The sequence below is a fragment of the Trypanosoma cruzi genome, genomic scaffold (assembly GCF_000209065.1).
Source record: "Trypanosoma cruzi strain CL Brener 1047053513197 genomic scaffold, whole genome shotgun sequence".
Taxonomy (NCBI): domain Eukaryota; phylum Euglenozoa; class Kinetoplastea; order Trypanosomatida; family Trypanosomatidae; genus Trypanosoma; species Trypanosoma cruzi.
Genome location: NW_001849270.1, coordinates 23,313 through 36,099, shown reverse-complemented (window position 1 = coordinate 36,099; position 12,787 = coordinate 23,313). Strand labels below are relative to the sequence as shown.

At 48.5% G+C, this 12,787-nt stretch overlaps 7 protein-coding genes across 7 annotated transcripts, besides 15 other annotated features; all 7 read left to right on the top strand.

Annotated features, from left to right (window-relative positions):
* Positions 1 to 12,787: part of a sequence feature (heterozygous, Esmeraldo-like haplotype) that runs on past the window's edge.
* Positions 66 to 107: a microsatellite.
* Positions 186 to 242: a microsatellite.
* Positions 328 to 1,017, top strand: Tc00.1047053504867.70 (cytochrome C oxidase assembly protein, putative; the record flags this gene model as incomplete). The annotated part of the gene is made up of 1 exon (XM_807688.1): positions 328 to 1,017. One exon carries the CDS (start codon positions 328 to 330, stop codon positions 1,015 to 1,017), a length of 690 nt encoding a protein of 229 aa, XP_812781.1.
* Positions 1,063 to 1,110: a sequence feature (CT-rich).
* Positions 1,214 to 1,243: a sequence feature (AT_rich).
* Positions 1,382 to 1,403: a sequence feature (AT_rich).
* Positions 1,501 to 1,520: a microsatellite.
* Positions 1,654 to 3,948, top strand: Tc00.1047053504867.60 (hypothetical protein, conserved; the record flags this gene model as incomplete). The annotated part of the gene is made up of 1 exon (XM_807687.1): positions 1,654 to 3,948. The coding sequence occupies one exon, from the start codon at positions 1,654 to 1,656 to the stop codon at positions 3,946 to 3,948; it is 2,295 nt and encodes a 764-aa protein (XP_812780.1).
* Positions 4,085 to 4,104: a microsatellite.
* Positions 4,307 to 4,340: a microsatellite.
* On the top strand, positions 4,383 to 6,281 carry Tc00.1047053504867.50 (hypothetical protein, conserved; the record flags this gene model as incomplete). Its single annotated transcript, XM_807686.1, has 1 exon — positions 4,383 to 6,281. The coding sequence occupies one exon, from the start codon at positions 4,383 to 4,385 to the stop codon at positions 6,279 to 6,281; it is 1,899 nt and encodes a 632-aa protein (XP_812779.1).
* Positions 6,358 to 6,391: a microsatellite.
* Positions 6,621 to 6,641: a microsatellite.
* Tc00.1047053504867.40 (acetyltransferase, putative) lies at positions 6,857 to 7,468 on the top strand (the record flags this gene model as incomplete). The annotated part of the gene is made up of 1 exon (XM_807685.1): positions 6,857 to 7,468. One exon carries the CDS (start codon positions 6,857 to 6,859, stop codon positions 7,466 to 7,468), a length of 612 nt encoding a protein of 203 aa, XP_812778.1.
* On the top strand, positions 7,738 to 8,130 carry Tc00.1047053504867.30 (hypothetical protein, conserved; the record flags this gene model as incomplete). Its single annotated transcript, XM_807684.1, has 1 exon — positions 7,738 to 8,130. The coding sequence occupies one exon, from the start codon at positions 7,738 to 7,740 to the stop codon at positions 8,128 to 8,130; it is 393 nt and encodes a 130-aa protein (XP_812777.1).
* Positions 8,232 to 8,302: a microsatellite.
* On the top strand, positions 8,410 to 10,581 carry Tc00.1047053504867.20 (ABC transporter, putative; the record flags this gene model as incomplete). The annotated part of the gene is made up of 1 exon (XM_807683.1): positions 8,410 to 10,581. One exon carries the CDS (start codon positions 8,410 to 8,412, stop codon positions 10,579 to 10,581), a length of 2,172 nt encoding a protein of 723 aa, XP_812776.1.
* Positions 10,903 to 12,270, top strand: Tc00.1047053504867.10 (hypothetical protein, conserved; the record flags this gene model as incomplete). The annotated part of the gene is made up of 1 exon (XM_807682.1): positions 10,903 to 12,270. The coding sequence occupies one exon, from the start codon at positions 10,903 to 10,905 to the stop codon at positions 12,268 to 12,270; it is 1,368 nt and encodes a 455-aa protein (XP_812775.1).
* Positions 12,447 to 12,467: a microsatellite.
* Positions 12,523 to 12,556: a microsatellite.
* Positions 12,562 to 12,657: a sequence feature (A-rich).

The window sequence follows — 12,787 nt, the reverse complement described above, 5'->3', positions numbered from 1 at the left end:
AATACAAACTGGCCGATTCCCCTCTTGAGTCGGATCGTTAAGAAGCAAGTTTGAGTGCCAAATTATTTGTTTTATTTATTTATTTTTTTTCTTTTTTTTTCTTTTTTCTCACCATCCTTCATGCCGTACTTATTTTATTGCTCCCTGCTTATATTTATTTATTTATGTTTGTGGACTGTGATTCCTTCTTTCTTTATTTCTTTTTCTTTTTTTTTTTTTTTGTTTTTTTTTTTTTATTTTTTCTATCTATCCGTTTGACGGTGGATGGCGGGAATGAAGCATTGAGGCAGTGAGAAAGAGAGTCGAGAAGAGCGACTCCGGCGTGTGATGTTGTGCCGCTCATGGGCTCTTCGATGCGCCGCAAAGGGCGCCGGTGGAAAGCCCCGTAGGATTCGCATAGAAAGCGGCTATGAGCGAGAGGGTAAAAAGCATTACGAGGAACGTGGACAGTTTTTCTCTGCATTCGCGAGTATGTCAATTATGTCGCTTGGCTGCACGTTCCTTTTTGTTCCTCTTTATCGCATTTACTGCGCGCCCACAGGACGCGGCGCTGACCCAAAGTTTTACACCCCGCAGGCGCAGCGCGAGCGCGAGGAGATGGACAAGTCGTACCCAATAGCTAAGAAGCTGCTGAAGGTTCGCTTCCTGAGCGATGTAGGCAACACCATGCCGATTGCCTTTGTGCCGCTGCAGAAGGAGGTGGAGGTGCTCATCGGGGAGCCCGCACTTGCCTTTTACTCCGCGTACAACCGCAGCAATCGCACCCTGCTGGGCGTCTCGTCATACACCATTGCGCCTCCAGAGGCCACGAACTACTTGAATAAGATTCAGTGCTTCTGCTTCGAGGAGCAGCGATTTAAGCCACAGGAGCTGGTGGAGATGCCCGTCTTTTTTTACATTGATCGCGACTTTTTAAATGATCCGCTGGTCAACTGGCTGGATGAGGTCATTGTGAACTACACCTTTTTCAACCTGGAGAAAACACGGGACATCATCTTCCGGTCGAACCTGGCATGACGTGGGATTTGTCTTTGTTGATGCGGCAAACTTAACTTGAAGGAAAGAGGGGGTGGGAGAAAGAGAGAGAGAGAGGGGGGGGGGGGAGAGGGAAATGAATGGGAAAAAGGGATGGGGAGGAAAAGCAACGACACCAGCAAGTGAAGCTGTGGTGCCTGTTTAGACCGCGTCCACGGCAAAAAACGATGCGGAAAACAATAATAAAAAAAAAAAAAACTTAAATTTTGGCCCTTTGTGGGACGGTGAAACAACAAAATTGTCCTTAACTCTAGTTGAATACTTGGTGCCTACGGATTGTCCAAAAATTTATGGTTTTTCATGTGTCATTGCTGTTTTCCTGTTCTTTTTGGCGATTTTCTCATTGTTTTTTTTTTTTTTTAAATAAACGCAACAACACCTCCTTGACATGTGCGTAGGTGGTGCACCCGAGTAGTGTTGGACGCTGCCATCCGTACCGTTACTGGAATTTAGTTGTTGTTGTTTTTTTGTTTTGTTTTGTTTTGCGGGGCTTGGCCTTATCGTGCGGCAATTTTAGGCATACGGGAGCCGCGACATCCACACACACACTTACATACATACAACCCTGGACGACAAACGGAAGTCGAACAAGCTCAGCACGAAAGAATTGTGGTGGAAATGAGTGTACTCATTGGTCGGCGTGAGCTCTTTGCCTTTGCTGAACGGTACTCGTCATGCCGATTGAAGGACTACACGGACCTGGCTGATGGCGTCGTTCTGTGCAATCTTTTTAACTTGGTGTTTCCAGAAATGTGCATCCGCACCGCCTCGCCTCAGACGCATACATTGTCACAGCGTACTCAGATAAATTGGGCAGCACTGCGTTCCGCACTGGACGAAGTGGGCATTCCACAGAACCTTCTGGACCAGGGCGCAATCCATGAAGGTGATGCAAAGGAGGGGTTTTCGGCCCTGGTTCTTTTTTACTTCCTTTATCACCTAACTAAACGCACGGACTTCTCTGCGGAATTTGCCGCTGACGTGTCTGACGTGCTCACGGAATTTCTGCAGTCCATTGACTCCATTGCTGCTCTTTTTGTGGGCGGAGCTTTGCCCCTTGACGCCGTGCCACCACAGCTGCAGGGGCAGCTTTCCAAAGCTGCCATGGCGCGAAAACGCCGAACCGTTTCAAAACATGTACAAAAAGGGGAAGAGAGCATGGCTGCGTCTTCACTTTTTGCGTCTGGGGAGGATAACAGGGCGCGATTTGAGAGGCAATTAAGTTTTGACTCAGAAGTGACCTCAGTTGGGCAGCCCTTGTTGGACGACGAGGCAGTGCGAGCGAAACACGTATCCAACGACCCGGTGATGGACACAGCACATAACGGGCAGCCACATTACCACGACAAGAGGAGGAAGAGCAGCAAAGAGAAGACTGTGAGCGGGAAGGCTCCTGAAAGGAATCGCAGTGTCAGTATCAGTAGCAGAAGCAGTCAGACGACAAGAGGGGAAAAGGAATTAATGGACACAGATGCAGTGAAAGGTGAAGTGGAACTTCAACAAGCCCTTATTGCTAAATCAGAAGAATGTGAAAAGCTCAAGATGCAGAAAATGGAATTGCTTTCAAAAATGGAAAAAATGGGCGAAGAAAAGTCAGCCAACTTATTTTCGGCCATGCCAGACGGAAAAGACGCGACGAAGCAAAAACTGGAGGAGGAGCAGCGGCGGGTGGCTATATTAGAGGAAGAACTGATGTACCTGCGACGCATTCTTCAAAAGACGAGAGAAGAGCGTTGCAATCAGATCCCCTTGACAGGGTCCTTTGCGGAGGAATTGTTAAAAGATGTGGTGGACACAGAAACGGGCGAGGTTGTTAATGTTCATGAAACGGCTACCTCTTTGCATGGCGTCATTTTGGACGCTCTGCGGGACTCGCCACGGAGACGGCGTGAGGCTCAGAGGTGGCTTTGGCTCATTGTGTCAGCGTATCATGTGATAGAGACACGTCTTGTGACGGCGTGTGACGTAGCCGCCATGGAGTGGCAGCGACTGGAAAAAAAAATTGTTGATGGCAATCATCACAGTCACAGCGGCGGCGCTGATATTGGAAGCAACTGTAATTCTGCTTCTGAGGCAACCGCCGAATTGCCGTCAACGCCGGGTACTATTGCAAAAAAACTTCGAGACTTCCAGAGGGTGTCTCCCTCCTCCTTTTCGCCTGGTGTGGCAGCTTCAACGGCATGCGTGGATCTGTCCAAGTTGGAGACAGAGATGGAGAGGCGACAGCAGCAGTTTGAAAAACAGCTGGCTGAACTGCATACAAATGAGAAAAACCTTCGACAACATGTTCACCAACTAGAGATGCGTCTTCGTCGTCTTGCAAAGAAGACTATTGAACGCGAGTTGAATTGGAAATCCCTTTGCGCTTCTATCCACGAAGCTGAGCGTACATCGTTTGCAATTGCTGAGGCTGAGTCAGCAGAAGAAGTTGAGCAACTTTTGACGCGGCGTCAATTATGGTACGCTCGCGCTGATGAAGAATCTGCGGTTTTAGTGCAGCAGGGTGCGGACGACACCTTTGACATTGAGTCGGAGCCAACAGGTGTCCATGATGTTTGTGAGGCGATGCAAACGCTCGTCCTGAGTGTCACCCAAGACAGGGACAGGTTGCAGAGGGAAATTGTGGAGTTACGGAAGGAAATGCAGACTTCGGTGCATCTTCCTGAGACTACAGCCCACACGAGTGCATTGAAGGATGAAATACAAAATCGACTTCTGGAACAGAAGGAGTACGAGCAAGACGAGGTGTGGTTTGTCCGGGCGGAATCACGACCGCCCTATACGCTAAGCTGCCCGTCGACGAAGCGTGCTTCTGTGACGCCACAGACGACGAGTCGTTCCGTGGTTCAAGATGGTGCGACACCATTTGCACGTAATCTTTCAGTCCTCCTGGCGTCTGTGACACCGGCGTAGTCTGACGCCCATTATAGACGATTCAGCTTGATACCGTTGTGTATTGAAGCTCGAAATACACATATATATATTTTTTCATAAAGAAGAAGAGGGGGAGGGTGATGGAGGAATTGCGTGTATCTTTTTCACTGACCCACTCTCTCTCTCTCTCTCTCTTTGCGTGTCTGTATGTGTCTAAGCTGAAACGGCACAGTTTCCCCCTTTTCATCTACATTTGTATTGGTGGTGGGAGCCGACCTTTTTTTTTTTTTCGAGAAAGAACAGTAGTTTTGGAGAAAAGCAAATCAAAGAGTCAAGACGAATGAAAGGATTTTGATGTGAATGGTGTGTGAGTTGACATCTTTATCACCTTTACCGCTTTTTTCTTTTTTCTTTTTTTTTTTTTGCTTTTTGGATTTGCCTTTGTGTTCTTTTGAGGCAGTACATGTAAGGTGATGTACTCCGTTATCCAGCCGGCGGCTTCAGCGACGGAGATGCATGTTTCTGGGCAGAGCAGGAATATCAAGGAAATTGATCTTGCCGCGGTCTTCTTGACTCGCCAGGACAGGGAGATTCTCGCCCTCATCACCTCCTTTGATCTATCACACAACAATATTGAGCAGCTGCATCAGCTGGACGCACTGACGGCTCTAACACGGCTCAATGTGAGCTACAATAAAATCGCTAGAATCGGTTTTCTCCCTGTCACAATCACGGAACTGGATTTGTCCCACAACAGTCTACCGTCGCTTGAGGGTATCGGCTCGCTGCCGCACTTGCGTGATCTGAACGTGAGCTATAATTGCCTAAAGAACTTGATGGGACTCTCGCGCTCGCAGCCCCTGCAAGTACTCCGTGCGGGAGGAAACCGTATTGTATCGACCATTGGCCTTGAGAGCATGGCGCAGCTGCGTTTATTGAGTCTTGATCATAACTTAATAGACAACGCGAACGAACTTCACTTTCTGTCGTCCACAACATGCTTGGAGATGCTTTCTTTGCGAGAAAACCCTGTAGCTAATATGAATGGATATAGAACTCTTGTGGCGCGCCTGCAGCTGTCCGTGCTTTCCCTGGATGGTGTGCCCCTCCTGCGCGCCGAGACGGCATGTCCTTCGACCCCAAAGGAGGTTCAAAAGTTGACGCTGGCGCCAGTCTCACTCGACACGTCAAGGACGATTCCCCCGCCCATGAGCGACGCCGTGACACATGCTACTTTCCCCCCTGCAACGCCAATGGAAGGCACTCTAGCTGGGAATAATTGCCTTCAAGAGCGAGCTGCGCGAGGGACAGAAGTTGCCGCGCCCTCAAAGAAAGTTAGACCCAAATGTTACTCGACACGAGGGGAGGCAGCGCCACAAACTGCTGCTGGGGACATGCCGGCTTTATCCGAATGCGGCCAAAAAAACCACATCCACGATCATAATCTGCCGAAGTATGGCTCTTTACAGTCGCAGCGGCAAAAAATACCGGAAAAAACGAATCGGAAATTTTCACAGGAGTTGTTGCTTGCGAGCTTAAATGTTGAAAAAAGTGGAAGGGAGCCACAAACGAAGAAAACGACCGCTGTGGAAACATCAAAAAATTTAGCTATACTGCCTTCACACGCCGTGGAGCGTAAGCTGCACGAGGCAGAGCTGTTACTGGAGGATATGCGGAAGGAAAATGAATATCTTCGCACGCGCAACAAAACTATCGGGGATCAATTAAAAGAGGCCCGGCGGGTGATTACTTCACAGCTTGATGAAATAAACAGGCTGAGGTTGCAGTTGAATTCAGCAGAGGAGAATGAAAAGAAATTGAAAGGGCGTCTTGATAAAATGAAACGTGGCGCTCGTGTCGTTGACATGCATACGCACAATACCGTGGATGCAATGGTTATAGAGCAGGAGCGACTGAAAGCTGTGTACGAAGCACAAATAGCCGATTTGCGTCAACAACTACGTTGTGCACATCGTCAGTTAGCAACTGCGGTGACCGCAAAGATCACTCAATCATCAGGAAAGATCAAGGAGAAATCACCGCCGCAGTCATCGCGCTCTGTACAGGGTGAGGCAGATGTAAATGATGCCAGTGTAGAGATACAGGCAGTCATTGTGGATGATACGCGTGCTGCCCCTACGAGTGGCGATTATGACGATACGTCTCTTCTTACGACGAACGGTGAGACGGAGGAGCAGACTCCAGGCCGTATCGCAGGGTTGCGTGCTGCGGATATTGGAAAACTTGCGGGTGAGTTGAAGAATTGGCTTTATTCTGAGATGGCAGAGGATGCTCGGCGAGCGGAAGAGGAGCGTGTACTTGACAAAATACGCCAGTCCCTTGATCAAGATAGCACGCTGAAGAAAGAGTAGGAATTAGCAGAATACATTGAAATTGTCATAGTTAACTGCCGATTCGACTTTCAGCGATGATGATGATGTTGTCGTGTTTTGTTTTTGTTTTTTTTTTGTGTGTGTTTTTGCCGCTGACGTATCTTGGCGGCAATTCCCTCTTCCCACTGTGAGTACGCCTCTCTGCGTAGCTGGAATGGACTCTTGGATATTACCCGACGGAGGGGTGTGATGGTGTTGGTGGCAGCCTCGGAATCTGATGTGTTCCCGCAGGAGGGGGACAACGTCGTTTTGTTGTAATTTATTTGCAGGTACTTTGTTTGTTTTTGGCTGGTATTTATTATTGTAATACATATATACTGTGTGTGTGTGTGTGTGTGTCTGCTGCGGAGTGGCGTTTGGATGTTATCGCTGCTGCTGTTTCTGGTTTTCCCGTCTCTCTCTCTTTTTTTTTTTTTTTTTGTTCCTTTCAGAGCTGTCGCCAGGCGACTTTAGACGACAAGAACAATAAAGAAGGAAAGGGAGAGAGAAAAAAAAAGAAAAACGACGGGGTTAACAAATCGAACGAGAAGGAAAGCACATAAAACAAAATATTCATGGTCGCCGCCAATAATGCCGCCGTGAACCAAAGTAGATATGTGGGTCCTGAGCTGCGTCCCGTGGAGGGTCTGCAGATCCGAACCCTGGACGACCCTCGTGTGGTTGAGCGTATTCGCATCCTAGACCAATACTGCCTTGCCGTCAAGTACTCGGACTCCTACTATGATACGTACTTGCGGCCGTGTGGCCATCAGTACAATCAGATTGCACTATATTATGACATGCTTGTCGGTAGCTGCACGTGTCGTCTGGAGAGCACAACGAACGAGAACGAGTATCGTTTGTACGTCATGACTATTGCTGTGCTTGCGCCGTATCGTCGATTGGGTATTGGCAGCCACCTGCTCGATACTATACTGAGAAACGTGGCAAAGGAAACAAAGCTTTGCATTCGGGAGGTGACGCTTCACGTGCAGGTGGGATCTGGTGCCATGGAATTCTACAAGAGTTTTGGCTTTGAAGTGGTGGAGAAAGTACCGAAATACTATACTGGCCTTGAAGAGTGCGATGCTTTCAAGCTTCGCAAGGTGGTGCCGCAGATCGGTACTGCGTCTACGCAATCGCAACGTGCCAAAAGTGGTGGCGTAAAGAACGGAAAGAAGAAATGAGAAATGAAGGGCCGTTTTACTTCTTTTCCCTTCATTTCATTCGTTCTACGAATTGCATAAGCAAGATTGGACGGATATTTGAATATGCCATGAGAGGTTGTTGTTGTTGTTTTTTCTGTTTTTGTGCAGGTGATTTCTTCGCTTCCACGAATTCTCTCAACTGTGCGTGCATGACTACATATATATCTGTACATATATATTTCCTTCGTTCTTATTCTGTTTTGGGGTTTTAAATAACAACAAAAAGGGAGAGAGAGAAAAAAAGAATTATGCGATATTATCCCAGCGGTAAAGACCGTGACTCCTACATCTCAGGGGTGCGTCCGGGCGGCAAATTTGGTGCACTGCACGATGTTAACAAGCGTCGGGACACCTTGCCAGAGCACGTCTTTGCCACGATCCGTGACCAGGTAATTCAAGAAGAACGCCTGCGGCTGTTGGACGAAGAGGCGCGAGCTCATGTAAAGTTGCTTTTGGCTTCCGGCAAAAATGGGAAGCGCATGGCGGGTGGCGCCGCCGGAGATGAGCGCCGGGAGCTGGAGCGAGTGGAAAAAGTAGAGACGATCCATGCGCGGCACCGAGCGTTGTTGGAGTTGTATTCCTTGGAGAAGGAGCAGTGGAGGGCGGAGCTGGAGCACCGTGGCTTGTCGATGGATACGTAGAGTGAAGGATGTTTCTTGTTTTTGTTGTTCTGATTTTTTTTGTGTGCCCTTCCTGGAGGAGGCGAGTTATGTGCATGTTGGTGTATGTTTATCCACAAGTATTTTTTTTTTTTTTTTTTTTTTGGCGCATTTGGATTGTCTTTTTTTTTTTTTTTTTTTTTTTTTTTTTTTTGCTTTTCCCCCCCTCTCTCCATGAATTTGTTTTTTGCCACAATTTTTGGAGGAGAAGGTGAAACGGAGAGAAAAGAGGCCAATTTGTTTGTCCACATCGGTTTGTAAATGGACCTTTTGCAGGTGAAGGCCGTACTCGATGCACGTCACCCCGACGTCGTACGTGTCTTTCAGGACAATGTGCCAGAGGTCGGTCTGCGGCAGCTGGATGAGTGCGTGCTCGAGTACCTGTTGAAGATGCTTGAGGGGCAGATGAACCCCGCATCGTACCTGCCGGAGGAGACAATTCGTCACACACTCAAACTCTACCTCGCTGAGTTCGCCGTCTGTCCCAGTGAGGACGCCCTGAACAAGGCGGTGGATGCGATCTGCAGCGAGATGGAGACACGGGGCTTGGCGCAGAAGCCAAAGGAGGATGTAAGTCGTCTGGTTAATGCTGTTAGTATTGGGCGGCAATATGAAGAAAACCTAAAGAAAGCGACAATGATAAATAACGTTGGTAAAGTAACGATGATAAATACAAATGCAGACTGGACGTGGGAGACGAAACGCAACGCAGCGAAGGAGACACGCAGAAAAAGAAAGGAGGAGGAGAAGAAATCAATGATGGCGGAGGAATATGAGGAATTTTTGCGCAAACGAGGCATTGCCAATGCCACCGCCATCGTGAAACTGCACCACAAGAATGAGGGAGGATCGTACTCCAGTGAAATTCGCTGCGAAAACATTCATATTCACATGGGCAAGAACGTTCTGCTTGACAACACGGATCTTAATATTTTAACGGGTCACAAATATGGTCTTGTTGGTCGAAACGGCACGGGTAAGACGACTCTGTTGCGAGCTCTCACAGAGCGAGAATTGGAAGGCGTGAGTCCTTTTGTGCAGATTTTACACGTGGAACAGGAAGTGGTGGCAGGCAACGAAACGCCATTACAGGTGATTCTTGCCGCGGACGTTGAACGTGAACAGTTGCTGCGAGAAGAGCAGGATCTTTTAAAATGTGACGATGATGAGGCAAGCACACGGCTTAAGGAGGTGTATGAACGACTGGATGCTATCGAGGCCCACAGTGCAGAGGCCCGTGCGTCATCCATTTTGAATGGTTTGAGCTTTACGCGTGAGATGATGTCGTCTCCTACAAAGAATCTTTCAGGTGGTTGGCGTATGCGAGTGGCGTTGGCACGCGCGTTGTATGTGGAGCCCGAAGTTCTTCTTTTGGATGAGCCGACGAACCACTTGGATCTATTTGCCGTTTTGTGGCTTGAGCAGTTTTTAAAAGACTGGCGTGGCACACTTGTGGTGGTCTCTCACTCTCGCTCCTTCTTGAATAATGTCTGCCAGGAGATTATCCACCTCGATGACAAACAACTGCGTTATTATACGGGGAATTACGAGCAGTTTGAGTTGACACGGGTGGAACAGTTACGGCAGCAACAGAAGAACCACGAGGCACAGGAACGACAGCGTGCCCATATCCAAAAATTCATAGACCGCTTTCGGTACAATGCAAACCGTGCAAAGATGGCTCAATCCCGCATTAAGATGCTTGAACGCATGGAGGTTGTGGCGGCGGTCAAGTACGATCCACAGTTTACCTTTAAATTCCCCGAGCCGGAACCCGTGCCAGGAGCGTACCTGCAGATGGTAGAGTGTGAATTTGGGTACAAAGCAGGCCAGACACTTTTCCAGGATGTTAACTTCGGCCTCGATGAAAACTCCCGTGTTGGACTTTTGGGGGCAAATGGTGTGGGTAAGTCGACTTTTATGAACCTTTGTTACGGCAAGCTGGAACCACGCCAGGGTCATGTTGTGCGCAACAAAAAAATCCGCGTTGCCCACTTTGCGCAGCACCACCTGGAGTTTCTATCACCACAACTTTCCTCGATTGAGTTTATGCGCTCCAAGTTTCCACACGTGGAGGACCAGATGTTACGCGCCCATCTTGGTTCTCTTGGTCTTACGGGTGATAAGGCGCTACAGCCTATTTACACGCTCTCTGGTGGCCAAAAGTCGCGTGTTGTGCTGGCGTGGATCACCTTCACTCGTCCGCACCTGCTCTTGTTGGACGAGCCCACAAACCATCTTGACATTGACTCTCTGGATGCGCTTATTGAGGCACTATTGGAGTTTAAGGGTGGTTTGCTAGTGATTTCCCACGACGAACACTTTATTACGTCTCTTTGTGATGAGATGTATGTCTGCGCCAACAACACCATCAGGCGCTTCGACGGGGACTTTAGCGAGTACCGTGAAATTGTTCTCAAACAGCTACGCTAAAGATCTGAGGTACTTCTCTTTGTGTCTGTGTGTGTCTCTCTGTGTTTTTGTGTTTACGCCTCTACACCCTTTTTTTGTAAAGAGACATGCAGGCCAATTTGGCATCCTAATGCACTCGATGGGTGATGAGAAGAATTACTTTCTCTCTTTTTATATGTGGGCTGTTTTTTCTTTTTTGTGTGTGTGTGTTGGAAGGGGGCTGGCTGGCTGCACTCTCCGATCCCTTTTCCCGATAACTCTGTTGGGCTTGTTGGCCACAATGATTTCCTCCTTTATTATTATTTTGTTTAATGCTTCAGCGAAACCAAAGAAAAACAACAAATGAAGCGCCAGCGAAGTCTCCTTGAGTACTTTTCCAAGAGGCGGGAGGAGGCTCTGGATGTGGCTTCTGCTTCTCCCGCCGCCGATCCCTGGGCCCATGGGGCGACAAAGGGAGTGAAGGACGGGCTCCCGCTGGCGCTGGAAACATCAGCAGCGGCATCTTCGTCGTTGGCGGCAACAACAAGCAAAATGCCTCTCCGTCATTGTGCGTCAGATGTTGCTTTCCACGCCGCAGCGCCGCAGATAGACGACAAGGAGAATATCGGCGACGGGGCACTTAGTCGTCCCCCCACTTTTTTGCGTTGCGCGGAGAAAATGAGGCGGATGCGCAACGGTGCTAGAAGCCCGCAAGCTGCTGTGCAAACTTCTTTAGACTTTGGCCAAAACAATGCTGGCGGTGTCTTGAAGTGTGGCCTCTGTGGAATGCTTTTTAACTTCACGGTGAAGGAAGATATTCGTATACATGAACGCTGCTGCAGCGCGTTGTCTTCCGGTAGTGTTAGTGCGAATATGATAGGGAGACAATGTGCCGATGGTCTTGACATGTGGATTGCCTCTGAACAGCTTGGCAAGGCGTTGGAGGGGTTCGCGCAGCCAAAGCGACGCAGCCAAGCCGTGAGGGATAGCACGCGAAAGTGCACCCCTGAGGACTTTTGCACGAGGGTACAGGAAACATCGGAAAGCGAGCTTGTCCTGTATGTGTTTGACTGCAGCAAAAAGGATTGCGTAGAAGATGCGGTGTTCCGCCGGCTCGTGGAGTCGCTTCAGTTCTCAGATGTTTTGTCGTGCGCTTCCGCGTATTGTTTTGTGTCGGTGGTACACCGCCATGCCGGGTGCCTCCTGTGTGCCGTCGCTGGAAGGCCTTTTACACGGCAGCAGGACCCCGTTCTTCTCTTGAGAAACAGTGGGGATAGTACCGTGACGCATTGCTACACACGGTCGTGCATGACGTTTTGTGACGTGCCGTATGTGTGGTGTCAGAGTGTCGCGGTGCTTGAGTCAAGGGCAAGGGATTGGTGGCTTACAAAGACGGTGGCAGCAATACAGTCGACGCGTCTGGCTATTCAGGACTTTTTTTATCCAACTAGACGGAATGACAACACACAACAACGCCTACACGCTCTTTTGGAAAGTGCACTACGCTGCGCCGTGACAACATTGGGTCGCCATGTCAGTTACGGCCACACGCTTTGCCCGCGCTCAGAGTTTTCATACGATTGCAGTGCCCTTTCCAGTGACGTGCTGAGCCGTGTGGACTCTGTCACGGCATGCATTGACTCGGAAGGACCATTGTACACACACAACAATGGTTGCGATGCACTCGTGGATTCTGAGAGCTTACTCTCGGTGGTATCGTATGGCGATTGAGTGAGTGAGTGAGTGACAGATTTTCATAGAAATTGCTCTACATTCCCATACTTCTTATCCCCCTCCAGGTAACGTGTACATCTTCTTTTGTGGTATTTGGCGTGGAAAAAAAGGAGGGGCGATTACCATACATACAGATATAACATATCTATGGAATATATATATTGGGGAAGCGGGTGTGTGTGTGTGTGTGTGTGAGATGGAGCTGGAAAGAAGGCAAGTGGTGAAGAGAAATTTGACTCCACCTCTCAGTATATATATATATATATATATATATATATATATAGAATGTTTTTTATTATTATTATTATTTTCTTTTTTTTTTTTTTTCTTCACTCCGCTATTTTTTTTTTTTCACTTATTTTTGTTTTGTTGCTTCTGTCTCTTGCAAGTTGCTTCCGCAGAAGTCTCTTAGTGAAGGAAAAGAGAAGGGGGCCGGATGCGGAGACGGATCATGACGCAGCAGCGGCCGCGCAGAGGGTGCCACTGCCAGCGGAGTATTTTTTTTTTTTTTCTT